We start from the raw sequence: 18,277 nt of genomic DNA on the forward strand, positions 1-18,277 counted from the left end.
GTGGCACTCTTCCCTCTCCATAACCACCTACAACTTCTGGACTACACCAAAATCAAGACAACCTACCTCAAATATAGGAATTTTGCAGGCAGACTACAGTGCTACAAGTGGCTCGGTACCATACTTTGGTTCGTTAGGGTTTTTTTTTCCTTTTTTAACTTCCTGTTCTAAGTGGCTACAAAGCCATGACTAAAGATTACGTTTCAGCAAAGTGCAAATGTGTACATAAGCACATATGGTGCTGAACAGAAAACAAAAGATTAAAAGAGAGAAGACATCACATTAGCTGCTCATATTTCATTCTTATTCCTCAATTAAAAACAGCAGAATTAAAGACAGTTAGTTTAAGCAAGAGGAACTATGAGAATGAAACCCAGGAAGTCAGATAAATGGGAAAACCTGTCACGTGAGAAAATTTAAGAGATTCCTTGCTCCCTAGAGAAAGGCATTTAAAAAGAAAGTTTATAAATTGCCACCTACACTCAGGAAACATGATTCTATTAGCTCCAGCATTTGAGTTACAGAGGGATGAAACAATCCAGTGCCTTGGTCATGATCAATCAGAGTGTGTACACAGCCACTCCTTATCAGCCTATAAAGGTCTCATTTAAAATCCTGCCCAAGAGGCCACCTCAACAGCAAGCACAGCAACCCAAAGCAAAGGAAGAAAAAGCTTGAAGCAAAATCAAAAAGGCAGAAGAGCCACGTTGTGGGAGTTCTGAATTGTGGTTAATTAACAATTCAATACTCTCACTAACCACACTGTGGAGCAGGTGCCATCTGGGAGCTTTTCAGCATCTTGCTGACGCTTTTGTTTCCTTCCCTGTTCAGAGACTGTGCTTCTCTGAGCACACTTTGGTGTCATAACACATAGGATGAAAGGCAAGTTCAGATCCTGACACCTCTGAGTGGGCTGCAAAATCCCTGATGCTTTAAATATTACTGATGCTGTCCTTGCACCACACTCCCATTTCTCTCTGCTCCACACCAGTGAGTAATGTGCACCACATTCCCCCACCCACCCTATCCAGATCCCGAGGGAAGCTGAAGAATTCTTTAAATTACCAGAAATATTTTCAAAGAGAATACTACAAAATATAATGTCCCACGACAGACTGACAACCACTTCATTCCTAGCCAAGTTTCTGCCTTTCACCCCACTGCAGTGGTAAGGGCTGGGGCAGCAGCTGTCCCCTCCCAGGTGAGCATCTCACACCCCACTGCCACGCACCTGCATGGTCATGGCTCCAGGAGGCATCTGGGAACCATAATTCATCCCCATCATGCCTGGCATGTTGGACTGCATGACAGGAACCATTGGAAATCCTTGCTGCTGCATAGGGAGCATCCCTACAATCAACAGTAAACAAGGTAAGCACACAGTTAGTGTTAAAGCGTTTGGCTCGGGGTTTGTTTGTTTTAACTAAACCAGAAAAAATCTCTGGGTTTTGCTGGACTGTTTAAAAAAAGCAAAACACACTACACTGTGGCAGACAGCCACAGAGTTTCCTTAGTTTAAACACTGATCACTCCAAGAGAACCATGATGGGCTTTCTCAGTAGTTAAGATGATGGATTCTCCCACCATACTAAGGATTCTCTGTGGGTTTCTTCCCATAGCATTTTTTGAAAAGGTCATTTCCAATTAACAAGATTTAATGAAACAGGTTGACTGGTGCTGATAATTGCCTATTTCTCTTGAAAGGGAACACTTAACAAACTGGCAGCTTTTGTAGATGAGTCTTGGGAAATAAAGTAATCATTTCACTAAGCAACTCCACACCCTGACCTGCCTGGATCCCTTGTCTGTATGCTCATTAGCCCACTACATGCATTTTGAATAGTTACAATATTTTTCAGTAAAAGCTAAACTTCAGCAAACTTGGACAATGAAAATAGGAATGTATTAATTCATATTTTGCTATCTTGGGAGACATGCACTAACACTCATTTGTTACCAGCACATTGTGAGATAATTATATATAATATAACATTATATACATAATGGTGCATAACCAAACATCACAGGCAAAAGCACTCCAGGAGGGACATGACACTCTGAGAAATAATCCCTAAATCAGTCCCTGAGAATTTTTATAAGAAAACTCTCCACTTTCCCTGTAAGTTCTCTCTGTATTTTCCATGAATTAAACAGCACTGCAACAGGAATGAGAACAAAGGTAATTTAAGGCTGAGGCCCTCCTATTGTATTAATACTTTCCACACAGGTTGTGACTCTTGTCCCAGGGTCTTGCTGTGCTTTGTAAATATTTACCAGGTCTTGCAACACCCACACAATATGGGCATACACAGCTGGTAGATGAAGCATAAAGAGGTTAAATACCAGAGTGAAAATAACATAAAAATCTTAAAAGGCAAATTCAGGTCAAAAATGGATACAGTTTTCCTAGCTCTTTCATCTTGTATGCTGGTAACTCTGCTTTCTCAACACTGCAGAGGAGGTTTTATAAATAGAGTTGCAAGACTCAGCTAACCAGCATTGAATTCAAGAGGAAAAACTTCTACAGAGTCCAATTAATAACCATGCTTCTGAGCATCAGGGCAGAACTTTTCAAGCTGTTTCACATATCTAAACAGAGCAAAGCACTTCTTGCTCAAAATGTTAACTTCATACATACCTTGAGGGGGGCCTAAACCACCTGCCACAGGAAACATGAAGCTGCAGAAGAAAAAAAAAGGGGTACATGAGAGTCTATGATTTTTAAATGGATGAAAACCCCACTTCAACTCACATGCCAGCACCACCAGCTAAAGCCTCCCACTCAGCACAACTGCCTGCTCCTGCAGATCCCACAGACCCCAACCCCACTGCAGGAAAAAGGTCTCCACTCCCAAGGATTCCCCCCAAAGCAGTGGAGCATCCCCCCAACACCATCATGGGCTGCAAAGCTAGAAAGAAATAGGTCTTGTCCTCCTCAGCAGCACCACAGTGGCTTTGACTCATCGACATCGCCCACAAGAGAGTTTCGGTGCCTACACAGGTTGGTCACAGGTCAGTTTGTTAGTGTAGGCCAGGCCCCCAGGCACCACAGAATGAATAAACATCTCCTGTTGGGAGTATCTGGTTCAGCAAGACCATTAACTGCACCAGACAATAGTTCTCAGCTGCTTAGTAACAGCTCTCCACAGAGAACCCAACTGTCCCTGAAGCCCCACCACCTCTGTGCTCTTCTTGCTTTGAAACACGGAGCAGCACAGCAGAATGGAGCTCTGCTTTCTCAATGACATCTAATTGCAAGAAAAATAATGCTTTGGGAAAAAAAATGTATTCATTCAAGCATCAAGTGCCAAGTGCACCTGGAGGAAAACCTGTTAAAATTCCAACTGAAATCATATGGAAATTGCCAGCCCTCCCTTTCCAACAGAAGCATGTGCTGAGCTGCCAAACAGCAAAAAAGGACCTTGAGCAGAAGTTCTCATTTGCCAACAACTCTCAGAAACCCACATGGGCAGTAATTCACTAAACAAGAACCTTACTCAGTGTCCCAGGCAGCTATCACATCAAAATACCATGAAAGAGAAACAAACTTAAAGCTATTCAATATTCCTCAGCATGAGGGTGGATGTAAAAGAAACTGCCCAAGAGTAAATGAACGACCAAAGACAGGTTCTCAAAACCTGCAGGAAGTTCTGAAAGCCAACCTGGCTTACAAATGTAAAGGAGATGTGTAATGTGAGTACCAAGATAAAACAAGGAATTTAAATTATGCATTTATCCAGGAACAAATTGCACCTGCCCACTACACAGACAGCAGGTTACATGGTCACCAAGACAACCCACATTATGCCTCATTTCATCCTCTAACTCAGAATCTTCCTAAGACCAAGCTGTTTATTTATCCTGACCACTGTGTGCTAACTGCTTTTTTCCACAGCTAACACACACCTACACCTTCCAGCAGCTTCTGGTCCTATCATGCTCAGTCACCACAATTTCTGTTTTTTCTCTTCAAAGCACTGTGCAGACACAAAGGGAAGTGCTGGGATGTACACCTGCCTGTGGAACATCTGCAGGTTCAGATTATCTGTAGAGTTTCTGTCATAAACCACATCTGCAAGTGCAGCAGCTTTTAGGCATCACAAAAACACACCATGCTAAGAAGGATGAAATATTAAAAGTTATTTTTTAAAAGCTCACAAGCACAGAAAAGTGTTAGCAGCTTGGTGTTTTCTCTTTTTCACGGGGAATATGGTCAACAAGAATTCTTCTAAACCAACAAACATAATGTAACCTGAACAAGCCTAGCAAGGTACCACTGCCTGTTGGAAGCAAATAAAGGCCAGACCATTAAATATTTATCCCTTTCTACAAAGCTCCTGGTTTATTTATAAGTCCCTGTTGAAAAAAAAAAAAAAATAAATTCAACAAAAGCCCCTACAGCTAATTAGAGGGCACTGGAAGAGGAGCTGGTGAAAAGCAGCAAAGCCAGCTCCTGCAGCACAGCACTCTGTGTGCAGCTTGGATTCAACACAGACCTCACTCCAAGATTTAGCTGAGCCACTGCCAACATCAGCCACACACACACCTACAGAAACCCCACCAGCTTCCTCAGCCAAGCAGCAGGAACTTCATCTCTAAACTACATTTTGGAGATGCCAAAGAAATGCAGACACACTTCCAGCTAAAGCAGCTGCTCCTCATGGCTGAGTGTGGGCTAAGGCAGCGTCCTCTGTGAGATTAAGTGAAGCTCCACAGAAAACCACAGCACTTGACAAACCACATGGTGATAGCAGCCACACAACGTTTTCCTGTCTACAAGACGATTTTTAAACCCTTTCCTTCCCAATCAGTACAACTGCATCAACACAACACAGACTGTCACAGTATTTTTGAATGGCAGATACCCATAAAAACTGAGGTGAAACAAGGCAAAGGACCCACACAGAGAACAGAACTTTACCTCCAGATTTCATTCTCAAAGAAATCAAAATACTAGCAACAGGGAAAAATTATTTTTAAATTATTTTGCAAAACCTATAGTCTGCTGACAACATTTTTGTTACTTTTCTATTAGACTGCTGAGCAGGCAGCATTACAGCAAGTGGTTTGATAATTTATCCAGCCCCTTGCAAGAATTGCTCCAGGTTTGTATACGTGGGGAATGACACAGACAGCCTCCCATCCCTTCCACAAAATGCACAGGCAGACAAAAATGCTCCAGCTTTTCTCTTCCAAGTATCCCAGAGCCCCTGGGATGTCTCTTTCCTAACACAGAGAAGCACCATCAACAAAACTGTGGGCTTTAAATAGCCAGGACAACTCAAGGAACTTAAATTCCCTTGGTCAAATCCAAATTTTACCCAGCCCCCACAGAAGCAGGACAACTGATAAACATCACACAAAGGCCCTATGCTAAAAAAAATAATAAAATTATTAAGTCTATGAAGGTATCAAAACACAGCTTCCTAACCTTTCAAAAATCACACCGACATGTCCACACGCCTCATTTACCACCGGTCCTGTCCCCTGACACACCCGGAGCCACCATGGCTGCATCCCCCACATCCCACCTGGGCCCCCCACACCGCACCCAGGGCCACACAAAGCCCACCTGGGACCCCCATACCCCACGCAGGACCCCCCCACACCTCCCTCCTGGGCCCTGACCCCTCTGTCCTCACATCCCGCTTTACCCTGAGCCCCCCACCCCGCCGGTGCCCCCCTCACCGCCCACCCGCTCCCCCACCTCCAGGCCCCCATCTCCCCCTCACCCCCATCTCTCCCCTCTCAGTGCTCCCCTTTTCCACACGCACCCCCTCGGCCCCGCACAGCCCCGGCCCCGCTCCGCCTCCGGACCCCTTCGCCACCCACCTGGCAGCCCCCGCTCCGCCGCTGCCCGCCGCCCCGCCGGCACCCCCCGCGCCGGCTCCGGGCCGCAGCGCCATCTTCCCGCTCCGGCCCCGGCAGCTCCTGTCAGCTGAGCGGCGGCGGCTTCCGGGGCTGGGCCCGGACCCACGGCCCGCCCAGAGCCCGGACCTAGGGCACAACCCACGGGACAACCCCACAGGACAGCCCCACAGCCCCACGGGACAGCCCCACAACCCCACGGGACAGCCCCACAGCTCGGCCCCTCAGGGAGAGATAGCAGCGGGAGCACAGACGTCCCGCCGGGCGCGGTGATACGGGGCTGCGGAGGCAAAAGAGCCCTGCCTTCTCCTCACAAAGCTTTTTATAATCGAAGTTTTATCGTGATAGAAGTCAGCTGCAGGGACCTAAAAACGAATCTCGCCTCCCTTCCGCCGAAACACCAGGGCTCCCGCCGTTCCCCAGGGCTGAACTGACAGCTCTTCCCCTCAGCTGCTTGAGGGCACTGGAAATCTCTGTTAGATTATTACCTGGTGATTGTACCAGCCCAAACCTCAGCTCTGCTGTAGAATAAAGGCTGCCGAGGAGGTACGGTAGGAGCTGAGCATTTGGTGCTCATCTCTCTTCCCAAGGTCAGGAACCTTTGCTACAACCCAGGACCCAGCCTGGGAGCCCTGGAGTTGTTCTTTGGCCTCACGTAAAGCACAACAGCACTGCCCGGGGGTAAATCCTGGGAAGAGCCACTGCTTAAACCTCTCTGTAAGCTACCGACCACTGTGAGAAACCATTAAATCAAACCCTGAGAGAAGGAGCTGGATGGAATTTGAGGTCTCCTTTTAAAACAAAGTCTCTCCAAGATAACTTTTTCTGCAGAGTTAGAATTGCACTAAGCTGCTCATGAGCAAAAGCTGTTTGCTCTCCCACTACCACTCCTGAAGTACCCATCTACTCAAGATAGTAGTAGTGACTTTAAAGGAGAATATTGGTAATTCCTCACTCAAGTTATCAAGCATACTCCCCATCTTATCCATCATCAATATCTTGCAGCAAGCAAGCTGCTATTTATCAGAATATAAGGCTACATTTTTATTAATACATACAGGTAAATTTGCTCACAGATGACCAAATTAAGACATTAGTTCTCATACAACCCAAATATAAGATACAACTCTGCAAACAAAGCAAAAGCAACTCATCTCTGTCTAGTTCTGGAGCAAGCAAAACAGGATGCAGAGCCTTCTATCAGCTCCTCACAGAACTCCAGTCATCCCTTGGCAGAGCTGTAAATAAATTATACAGACCTGGGCTCCACTTCCACTCTGGATGAGACATGACAAAGCAAGGAGACAATCCTGTAGAGAACACTTGCTTCAAGAAGGATTGTACTGGCAAAGGAAAAGCCAGTCCTGCCTTACTGGAATTGTGACACAACAGTGAGCTGAGAACACAATCATGAGATGGGGAGGTGGGAATTGTGTGGAGCCTGGCTGTCCTGTGGAACAGCCATGGAATAATGCCTGGAGACCTGGCACACCCAGGCTCTACAGACAGGCAGCTCTCTGGACCAGAATCTTTTACAACCTTGTTTATTCTGAGGCTTAAACAGCAAACAGTTCAAAATTACAGTAGTGTTTACAGACATGTAAACCACGAGCTGTTTCAAAATTATTTTATGGAAGCAAAAAACCCAAGGAGGGGCAAGGCTTTACTTTCACACACAATACAAGAGGGTTCAGTTTGGTTTTTCAAGTGTCCAGGGAAGTCTTTTGACAGCCACATTTCTCACACCTAACAGCAGGCTTTGCTGTTTCTGCCACTGATTCTTCTCAAAGTCTGACAAACATATTAGGGATTATCTGAATACAGAAGTGACAGTATTTCCAAGATGTGATATAAAACTCTGTGACAGTAACACAAACAGATGCAATGAACTGCTGTTCAGAAACACAAGGCATTTACTGCAGGAGTGCACTTCTATGAGAAGCATTCAGAAATCTGCTCCTGGTCATTTCAGCAGAGACTTCCTTGCATGTCAACACCTATCCTCACCCAGTAGGAAACTCAAATATGTTTTTCCCTTCACCTTTGCTGCTACCTTCATTCTTCTGTTCCTCAGTACAGAGGTGTCAGCCCCAGCTCCCCAGCATGCTGTTGTTATTCAGCTGTTTGAAACAGTCTGTATTTTACTGCCATTTTTCTCTTCTTTGGCTTTCCTTTTTTTCTTAGTATTTTCCTTTGTAGTTTTCCTACAAGAAACACATTGGAGACCAAGAGACCTGAATATAATACATGAAGCACACAGCAGAGACACAGACATTACTTGTTTTACATCCCATTAGTGCAGCTGAGTCAAGTGACAGCTCACCTGAAGCCTGGCTCTAACCCCAGCAGTTTAAACTCAGCTTATTGTCACCTGCCACATGGCACCATGCAAGGCAAACTGATGTTCATCCAATTTCCAACAAACAGATACTGACACTAAAACTTCATCACTAAAATGATTCTGACTGGGTGGTCCATCCAAACAAGTTATCAGTTATTTTAGAGGAAGCTTGCTGGGCCTTTTCTGGATAGACAGAATCTCTTAACTCCTCTTGAGAAAAAAACTACTTACATTTTTCTTTTGTCTTTTTTTAAGAAGCACTTGGGGGTGGTACAAATGGATTCTCTTTTCAGTGGTTTCTTAATGAACTTCTTCTTTTGTTTGCTGAGAACAAGATATAGTGAAGAAGGGTTATATTGCTTTCAAGAGCAAAAAAAAAATATTCAAAGTAAATAAAACAGATAATTAAATCCTCTACTAGTTGTTAGGGATTTATGGGTCTGAAAATATTTTCAGTGTTGCTTATTCCGAGACTTGTCTCTCAAACTTTATTTTGATACATAAAATATATGTAAGATTTCTAGTTTTAGAAACTATTACAAGTAACAAAAAAGTATGTGAAGAAAAATTAATTAAACAACTATTTACCTACATGCATACACCAATTTTTCTAAAGATAAAGGACTTCCAGGTACCAGAAGCCCAGTTCTGATTCTAAACTGCAGCTTTGTCAAACAACTTGATCTTCTGCAACCCTCATACACCCAGCATCACTCGTGCAGGCTTCTAAGATGGGAAACTGGTAAAACTATTAAAATGAAGATACCTTTGCAGCCTGGGTAAGTGTTTTATGTAGTCTGGCACAGGACAGCCAGCTCGCTGGATCACGTTGGCTATGCTGGAAAGGAGAGGAGAGGAGAGATGAACCCAACTGTGGTACCCCTGGAAGTTTCACCATGTTGGTACAGAGTTCTCTCTCTCATATATATATATATATATGTACTTGTAAGAGCTTTCCACAGCAGTGTGGGGCTTCCAGAGCATGGGAATGCTGTGCTGATGAGGTGTGTGGTACCAGACACAACCAGATGGTTCAGCAGCACACTCTTCAAAATGTAAAAGTAATTTTTGCTACACCATGTTACTAATTTACCTCCGTAATAAAGGTTTATCATCTTCTGTAAAGAAAGTGACTGCTTTCCCTGTGTGCCCAGCCCGGCCAGTACGACCTGTCAAACACAGATTTTGCAAAGAGTAGATATTTTACTTTAAATATCTCCCTTTATTCTATTCCTCAGCCCCAGCCTCCTAATGTGTGTTAGTGTATTAAGCATACAACCAAAGAGCTGATCCCCAAAGATTGTACCTGCTGAAAGCACAGGTATGTCTGAAGCTTCTAAACATTTAAAGTTCATAAAAGGCTGAGAAAAATTACCAGTTTTACTGAAAGTTAAGCCCAGACACAAACAGGCTGAAGCAACACAGAAGGCAGTGCTGCAGCAACAGAGGAGGTTTGGCTCCAAGATTTTTGCTTGTGCACAAGAGCATGGACATTAAAGACCTAGGAAATGAGAAAAAGGACAGAATTTGTGACCCATCACTCACCTATCCTGTGGATGTACTCCACAGCACTCGTTGGCAAATCATAATTGATGACCATATTCACACCTTTGAAGTCAATCCCTCGAGCCAGCAAGGCTGAGCAGATGAGCACCCAGATCTTCCCAGCTCTGAAACTGTGTACCACGTTATCTCTCTAGGGAAAGAAAAGGAAGGGACTTGGAAGCAGTCCAAGGAGCAACTTGAGAAAGGAGGTAAATCTGTTTCCTGAAAGCTGTTGTGATGTTAATGAGTAAAACTTAATCTCTAAATGAAAACCTGCAGTAATTTACTGCTCATGTTGCCTGAAGTTTCATCAGGAGGAGTGTGGTAAAATATTCCTTGGCATTATATCCTACCTGCTGCTGGGTTTTGTCTGCATGGATGACATCCACGTTGATGCCTTCATAAATAAGTTCATGGAAGAGCTCTTTAGCCCTCTCAATAGACTGTACAAAAACAAGGACTGGAGGAGCAAAACCCTGCAAAAGAATACACCTGGCTAAGGCTCAGGAATGGACCCATCACTGAAGAGACTTCACCAGCCCCAGCATTTGATGGGTTTTTTGGGTTTTTTGACTAACCAAATCTTTGAAGTCAGAACTAAGCAAGCTCAGCTCTACTGCCTGTGGCAGAACATCTCCTAACTTAAGCACCAGGTTGCATTTTAATCCACAGAAACAAGTGCTTTTCTTTTCATACCACCTGATGTGAGGAACCCACTCACACTGCCAAGAGAACTTAAACTTTTGCTGCACAAACTGCTCCTGAGAGCAAGACTCAAATATACAGCCAAGAACAGGGAACCACCTCAGGAGGAGGGCTTTTACTCCTCCCCTTGCACAGCAGATGTGGACAAAGGTTTAACACGTGTCACAGAGAAGCTTTGCCTGAGGAGGTGCTGAGCCCCTGAGAGAACACACAGAGCATCCTTAACCTCTCCAAAATACCTTTTTAATGAGCTCTCTCATTGCTGTTAGCTTTCCTGTCTCAGACCCAACAAACAACAGCTCTTGTTCTACTGTCTCTGCTGCAGAGTTCCTGAAATGAGAAATCCAACAGACATTGTGCTGTTAGTTGCCATATATGAACACTAAAAACCTGGTGAATGAGAAGTAGTGCATGACAAACCTAATTCACCAGTACATGCTTTTAAGAGTAATGTTTCTGTGATGATAAAGCAGTGGGTAAAGGAAAACAACACTTTCCCCAAAAAGTGAGAAAGCTCTGTGTGTCCAGACAGTTTTTTTTCTGGAGACAACAAACCCAAGCAGTCCTAAGATTAACAAGAAGCACATAACCAAACATGCTGAGGAGGCAAAGCAAGTCAATAATTTGCCTGGGAAAAGTAAAATACAACAAACAAACATGAGAGAGCCAAGAGCACAGCTGCACACCTACCTTGCTCCAACAGAGACCAGAATGACACTGTCCAGGTTGAGTTTACACCACTCCTCCACATCGTGGGCAAAGGTTGCACTGAACATGGCTCTCCTGACCAGGTGGGAGGTGCAGGCCAGGAAGATGGAGGCCAACTGCTCCCGGAACCCCCTCTGCCCATCTTCAAACAGCTTGTCTGACTCATCCACCACCAGCCACTCCACACTGGGGACACAGAGGTTTGCTGCTGACTGAAAAGTCACTTCTGGAGAAAGCAAAGGTCCCGTGGGACCATCACAGATGCCAGGATTATGTCTGCACCTGCTTTGTGGGGGCAAAGCCAGAGGTGATAAAGATGCTCAGTACCTGGTCAAGTCTATTGCTGGAGGATCTTGTTTCAGCAAATAAATGAGTCTGTTTGGAGTAGTCACCAGTATGTCTATGGGGGGAAGAACAGCAAAACATTAAAAAAGACACAAAATAGACCACAGAACCCTGAGAAACCCAGGTTCCATCTGCCAGAGGCACAGTTCCACAGGCTCCACTGTCTCAGTCCCTAGGTCCCCCATCCCAGTTACCTCTGCAGTGCTGAGCCAGGGACAGCACATCATGAGTGGTGCTGAGTGACCTCTGTAAAACCCCACAGCCCAGCAGGGGGGTGACGTTTTGGGACTTTTCAGAAGCACTTCAGTAGTGAAAAAAACCAATTACCAAACTTCTTAGATGACTTGGGCCCAAACTTCTTTGCAGCCTCAGCTGCCTTGTGGATGCTGTGGATCCTGAAGCCTGTCCCCTCTGCCAGCCTCACCAGCTCCCGATGTGTCTGCAGGGGCAGCAACAGGGGTGACATTTCCAAAAGGAGCTGCTTGGCTTTGGAAACCAGAAACCTGCAGGCAGCCCTGGAGCTTCCAACACCACCCTCATTTCACACTCAGGAAAAAGCTGCTGAGTTTTTTTCCATGCATGTATTCCTAACGTGTGCTACTCTGCCCCCCACACCTTGAGTCTCAGGCTGCAGCTCCCCTCTCCCATCTCAACAAAACTGGAACCCTGCCCCATGCTGCAATTCTTTATTTCAGCTTAATAACAAAGAGTATCAAGTTATTTGTTGAAATTCCATGTTTGGGACAAGCAGACAAATCTCTGGTAGCAATCTCAGCCACGAAGGTACCAGGAACACCTAAGCACTGGGCAGCTTTAAAATCTGATCAAAGAATCCTGAGCCTCTAATCTAATCATCTTGATTAGATTGAGATGGTAGATAGGCCACTGCTTCACAGGAGACAAAAGACTTCAGCATTTAAATGAGCTCTTTCTGATATCAGAGGGTAATAAAGGGAAAAAATATTTACTCAGCTGCTGTTTTACTGATTCAGAGTGAAAACTTTGAAGTGCATCAAGGCAACAACAAGAGCCCCTTTCCCCTCACAACACACCTGGCTGGCAAGCTCTCGGGTGGGAGATATGATCAGAGCTCGGAACCCTTTGTTCCTGGGCTGCTTCAGATGGGCCAAGAGAGGAATACAAAATGCCAGGGTTTTTCCAGACCCAGTAGGAGCTGAAGCCAGAAGTTCCCGACCCTGTAAGGCAAAAAAAAGAGGGAGGTTATATTTTATCAGGGGGGGAAAAAAAAAAAAATATTAAACCAAAACCAAACACATTTAGGAAAATATTACTGCTCCAAATTGACCCAAAATGCACCCTCTTGCAGTGGTTAAGTAAGAGCAGAGCACTCACATGCAGCATGACAGGAATAGCCTGCATCTGGATGGGGGTGGGGACCTGGAAGCCAGCAGCCTGGATGTTCTCCATGATTTTGGGGTGGATGTTGTACTCCTCCTGAAGCTGATCAAAGGTGGCAATGGGGTCAGGGAGATCTGTTCCCTGAACACTGATCTTGTGCTGATTCCTGAAGCGATTTATCTGAAAAGGCAGAACACAAACTCTTTCTTTCTTTCCTTGACAGCATAAAACTAAATATATGTGGATTCACCTGCTGGTTACTCCTCCCTTACTCAGTCACCCTCCTCCCGAGAGGAATCACCAGAAATGAAGCTCAGATTTCAGAGAACCCTCCCAAGCCACATCAGAATCCCATGGTCCCACCTTTTCCCTTCTCAAACGTTCAAGTTTTTCTGCTGTAGGTTTTTTGTCTTTTGTATCTTTGAACGTTGCTTCCAGAGAGGACATCCACTTGATTCCATTGTTTTCTGACAACTCTGGCACTGATACTGCTTCTGCAAGTTCCAAAATTATGAAATTTCCATTAGTAAACTCCACACAAAAATTATTTAAGAAGAAAGGACACCTCGAGTCCTTTTTTCTCTCATTCTCACTCATGCTAACGAAGACTCCAGAACCATGGCAACCACATCCCCACACCTCAACCTTGGACCAATAATTTATTTGTTTTGACACGGGCCAGCCAAAGAACCCAGAAGCCTCTTTTTATTCTGCTAAAATGTCCTACAGTACCTGCAGATTTACACTACACTGAAGTAAATAAGAAAAATTAACTTCCTCAGGGCATTCTACCAGGGACACACATAGATGAACACACGTACCTCGTGTCTTTTTCTTTTTCCTTTTCCCTTCACTGCTTCCTGCAGTTCTTTTTCTCTTTCCTGTCACCTCTCCACCGTTTTCCCCTCCTCCATTCTCCTGCTGCTCCCCCCCCTTCACCCCTTCTCCTGTCAGCCCCCGGGGGGCTTCCTCCTTGCGTCCGAAGAAGTCGAGGCTCTCCAGAGAAGCGCTGCCCACGCCGCTCCCTTTTATCACCTGGAGGAAAAACCAGGAAAAACCGGGACACTGCCTGGAGCTTGCACAGGGAGGCCCGGGAAGGGCGGAAGGGCCGGGGCCCGCAGGCATCATGGCCCCAACCTCCCCCGCGTTGATTCCTCACCCCGAATCTCCGCGCATCGACCTCGAAGCGCTGCACATCGAAGCGGGCACCGGCACCCAACCTCCGGAACAGCTCCCTCGCCTCCATCTTGCCTCCCGCCTCCAAGCCACCCCGGAAGTAACGAGCACTTCCGGGAACACCCGGAAGCCGCCGTCTCCTAGCAACCGCGCGGCGGCCTCAGGCTCCAGCGGGACGAGCTCCGAGCTAGGCCGCAACGGGCCCGGAGCTCCGGGAGGAGCCACAGAGACCCCCGGGGGGCTTCAGAACAGCGGGGGGGCTCTGTGTCCCACCCGACATCACCCTTTCACCCGACAGGACCCTCCCAGACCCCGTTACTGCAGCAAAGCTGCAGTAACGGGGTCTGGGAGGGTCCTGTCGGGTGGGAAGGCAGCAGGGTGGTGGTTGTTGCTGCCCCTTTTCCTCCTTGCCCTTCACCAGGAGTGTTTTCTCTTGGTTTTGATTCAAATCCATGTTGTTAAAAGGCTCCTAAGCCTCAGTCCTGCGCAACTCTCCAGATTTTAAGACCCACTGAGCATTTGGTGTGGAGCTGGTTAGGGCTCCCGGGGCCACTGGAATGAAAAGCCCAAATAATTTGTTTAATGGTGGTTCCCACTGATGGCATCCAGCCCCATGACTGGAGAAAGAAAATAGAGAGACAGTGGCAAGAGCACTGAGCAACTGAGCTCACCTGGCCAGGGCGATCTGGAAAATTTTGCATAGATTAAGATCAGTATTTAATTCATGTATTTATTCATTATGATAAACTGTGAGACCTAATCGTACAGCTCAGTCCCCTAGTACTCTATCAGATCAAACCATACAGATATTTTTCCTGGTGTTCTTGAAGTAAAACAAACAGAAATCCAATTAAGCAGCAACAGCATTACAAAAAATATTTTATCTAAAAAAGTAGTCTCCAGGGCTAAACACTGACATTGCCAAAATCCAAGAGCCCAAAGAGATTCAGGTAACTTCTGTTTCTCTTGTAACATTCACCATTTTAATTACAAACTTGTAGAATGAGAAACAGCACAAACTCCATCCTCCCCGCAGCCTCTCTCTGCATGATTTATGGTGCTTTTTTTTTTTTTTTCATTTACCAGCCTTTTCACTTCCCAGCAGAGGGGTGGAAGGACCCATGTGGGTGCTGAACACCCCAGCACTGAGGCTGCAGTCACTGGTGTCCCCAAGCCACGTTTACACCAAACAAAGGCACCAGGAGAGAGGGAAACTCAACACCGCGTCCTCCGCGCCATTCCTGGTTGGTTTTCCACTGGGAATAGGGACTAGTGGTTGCCATGAGAGGATGGGGAAGAATGCGGAGGCATTTGTGTAACAAAGAACTATAAATCATCTCCAGTATCCATCACACACCAAGAGGTGCTGTCAGCAGACCCAGGAGTGGGGACACGGGATGGATCCTGCACTGGGAGGAGGCGGCAGAGCTGGGTGCCCGGAGGGAGGGTCCCTCCATCAGCTCCCCTCCAGCCCTGGGGCTGGATCACCTCATTCCAAGGTGGATTTGCCCTGGAATGCTGGGGTGTAGGCTGCGAGGGGCCATGTGGTGCCTTGGGGGTGGAGGGGAGAGCAACACAAAAATAGAGAGTGGGGTTAATCCAAAGCAAAACTGCTCCTGTCACCGCTTGGGGTTTAGCTTGGCTCCCCCTGCAGCTCCATCAATGCCTCGGTGTTAATTGCTGAGTCAGCAGTGACAGCGTGGGGCACCAGCCATGGCCTGGTGATGGATGCTCCAGCAGCATGGTGTCACCTGGGCAGTGCCATGTCACAAGCAGGAGCTCAGTTCCACAGAATTCAGCTCAAAACTGTGCCTGACCTCCAAAACTGATCCCACACCTCGACCGACTGGAGCCATCCTGATTATTTTTCTGTGTTGCCAAGCAAAGTGACCCCAAGCCTGACAAAGAAGGACCCTCTCAGGTGCAGAAACCTCGCAGGGCAAAGGGTGTCTTGCTGTGTCCCCTGGGATTTATCCCAATGAGTACAGAGAAAGCCGAGGAACTGCCAGGGAGTTCCTACTCCGCGTTTGCCGCAGCACGGAGGGGACAGCTGGCACAGGCAGCCATCAACACACACCCCACAGCCACACTCAGTGGGGTGAACACAGCACTTCTGGACCATCCCACGGCCTTTCCACTCACCCACTTTCCACCTGCACCCACTCATGGGTGGGTGACAGCAGGGCACGCTGCCAGACCCCACGGCATCCCCTCTGCCACCACCACACACCCTGCCGGGGGGATGCACTGGTGACACCGGTGGTGCCCAGCCAGGGAGGAGGGAAATAAATCCCCCAAACCCCTCACACCGGGTCAGGGGTGCTTACCTGTCCCCTGTCCCTCCCAAGGAGGGTCCAGTAGGTGTGAGGCAGGATGGTGCTTGCCAGGGGAACTTTTGCATCTCTGGTGCTCAGGTCCTGCGCTGTGGTGTGGAGTTGGTGGGTGGTGGTGGTGATGGTGATGGTGGTGGTGGTGGTGATGGTGATGTTGGTGGTGATGATGGTGATACTGGTGGTGATGATGGTGATATTGGTGGTGATGATGGTGGTGGTGGTTAATATGCACATAAGAGGCAATTAGCCCGGCTGAGTGCACTGGTGACCTCTGATCCCTGCTGTGTCCCCCAATCCATTAACAGGCCCTCAGCCCTTAGCTCTCAGTATGAATTGATGTAGCATCCATTCTCTCTTGGCAAGGAAACATGCTCCCTCATTCAGCTGCCCGTTTCCACTTTCTGTTCCTTTGTCCTTCCCTTCTGTTCCCTGTGTTGCTAACCTGGTCACAACTTCTTGACCCCACGTCCTCCTCCCTCCCAAGGGTGTCGTAATCCCAACCACTACTGAAAAAACTTTTACTTTTTTTTTGCTTCACTCACATCTTACTTAGCAAAAATGGTTTCCAGCAGTGTGGGAGCTTTGATCCCCTATTCAAAAAAAAAAAATCCCTGCAATGTTTTTTTAAAGACTTTCTTTCTAAGGCAAATGAATTCTTCATAAAGGGGGAAATGGTGTGCTAGTTGGTCTCTGCTCATCTGAGGAAGACAAATGATCTCTTTTATTACTTAAAAAGCATAACAGTTGAGTGTGTAGATTTGTGATTTATCTGTAATTAAGAATCCGTTTGAGCAGCATATTAATTACAGAGAGGAGAATTAATTTTGCTGAACAGAGAAGCAAAAATCAAAGTTGCTTGAAATAGAATATAAAATACCTGAGGCTGAGGTTTTGTGTGGCTCTGTGTTGCACACAGACTAGGAAAGGACAGTGCACATTTGAGTTTCTTGACTTTTAAGGTTTATCCCTGGGTCAGAGAAATAAAATCAAACCTCCACACCCCCTGCAAGCACCAAGGGGAGCCTGGGCTCACTGTGCTGGCTGAGCCTGGAGCCTCCCACAGGGCTCTGCCTCTGGGAACATGGGCTCTGAGCTTTTATTTACCTGTGTACCTGGCTGCACCGGGCCACAGCTGTCCCAGCTCCATGTACCACAGCCCAGGGCTCAGCCTCCTCTCACCCCGTGTTTAACCTGACCACAGAGCATGTCCCTTGTCCCCACAGCACCCGGGGCAGTGTCTTGTCCATTTTGTCCCAATGAGAGACCCCTCAGCACTCGTGGTGAGAAGGCAAGGCAGGACCCTAGCAGAGCAAGCAGTGCAGAGCAGCTCAGGGGGTTTGTTTGGTGTCTGGACTCCGTGCAGGGGGTGTGCAGGGCTGGGCACGGACCTGCTGGAGCTCAGAGCCGGAGGGGAGCCCTGCTTGCTCCTCCCTGGGACACGGAGCATTGCACCCCTTGGCCTGCCAGGATAGGAGGGCGGTGAGATGTCAAGGCTCCTGAGACCTCTGCGGAGCAGAGAGAGCCCCTTTGGCTGCTGAGGGAGCAGCAAGGGGGTCACAGCAGCCGGAGCTGTGGGATCAGAGCTGCACTGGAGCAGGCAGAGCGAGGGTTTCTGTGGCTGCTGAGAGCGTGTCACTCGTGTGTAAGGACACTTCACTGTTAGGCTGCTGTTCTCTGCCCCTCTGGTCTTTATGACTCGCATCTCCTTCACCCATCAAACCTCTCCACACTTCCACAGCCTTGGGAAAACCTCCACAGCAAGCCCATGGCAGCAGGAGATGGGATCAGCACACGCTGCCCGCCTGGCCTGGGGACTCCTCTGCCTCTGACTTGTTCCATGGCCAGAGCTCAGCTCGGCAGGGATCTGGCAACCTCTGCAAACAGACGGGCTGCCCAG

The 18,277-nt window shown here is 47.1% G+C and overlaps 2 protein-coding genes across 8 annotated transcripts in view; both read right to left on the bottom strand.

Moving 5' to 3' along the window:
* The window catches only part of SYNRG (synergin gamma), a 37,468-nt gene extending 30,318 nt beyond the window's left edge, over positions 1 to 7,150 (bottom strand). For 4 of the 7 annotated variants that reach the window (XM_071765312.1, XM_071765310.1, XM_071765308.1 and 1 more), the window contains exons 1-3: positions 5,833 to 5,965; positions 2,639 to 2,679; positions 1,232 to 1,350 (exon numbers count right to left, since the gene is read on the bottom strand). In XM_071765312.1, the coding sequence (XP_071621413.1) occupies positions 1,232 to 1,350; positions 2,639 to 2,679; positions 5,833 to 5,906 (234 nt within the window). In that variant the 5' untranslated portion in view covers positions 5,907 to 5,965. Of the gene's footprint in view, positions 1 to 1,231; positions 1,351 to 2,638; positions 2,680 to 5,832; positions 5,966 to 7,127 lie in introns of those variants that run through there. The other 3 variants (XM_071765314.1, XM_071765313.1, XM_071765309.1) reach the window with 2 other exon arrangements.
* A 248-nt stretch (positions 7,151 to 7,398) lies between these two features.
* DDX52 (DExD-box helicase 52) lies at positions 7,399 to 14,171 on the bottom strand. Its single transcript, XM_071765315.1, has 15 exons — positions 14,031 to 14,171; positions 13,693 to 13,906; positions 13,235 to 13,365; positions 12,866 to 13,051; positions 12,565 to 12,708; positions 11,840 to 11,951; positions 11,495 to 11,567; positions 11,150 to 11,353; positions 10,699 to 10,789; positions 10,108 to 10,230; positions 9,755 to 9,905; positions 9,303 to 9,378; positions 8,976 to 9,047; positions 8,441 to 8,533; positions 7,399 to 8,072 (listed from the first exon to the last, which is right to left on the bottom strand). The coding sequence occupies exons 1-15, from the start codon at positions 14,115 to 14,117 to the stop codon at positions 7,985 to 7,987; spliced, it is 1,845 nt and encodes a 614-aa protein (XP_071621416.1). The 5' UTR covers positions 14,118 to 14,171; the 3' UTR covers positions 7,399 to 7,984.
* Positions 14,172 to 18,277: the final 4,106 nt, after the last annotated feature.

Source organism: Heliangelus exortis, chromosome 21 (assembly GCF_036169615.1).
Source record: "Heliangelus exortis chromosome 21, bHelExo1.hap1, whole genome shotgun sequence".
NCBI classification, from domain to species: domain Eukaryota; kingdom Metazoa; phylum Chordata; class Aves; order Apodiformes; family Trochilidae; genus Heliangelus; species Heliangelus exortis.

Bases quoted from the DNA above. Each gene is read 5' to 3' on its own strand.
- DDX52 (XM_071765315.1), bottom strand. From the start codon at position 14,117: ATGGAGGCGAGGGAGCTGTTCCGGAGGTTGGGTGCCGGTGCCCGCTTC. The intron at 11,568-11,839 runs GTAATTGGTTTT...TTCCCCCCATAG, and splicing joins CAAGTCATCTAAGAAGTTTG to ACATACTGGTGACTACTCCA. The intron at 9,379-9,754 runs GTGAGTGATGGG...TGTGTTTGACAG, and splicing joins GGAGTACATCCACAGGATAG to GTCGTACTGGCCGGGCTGGG.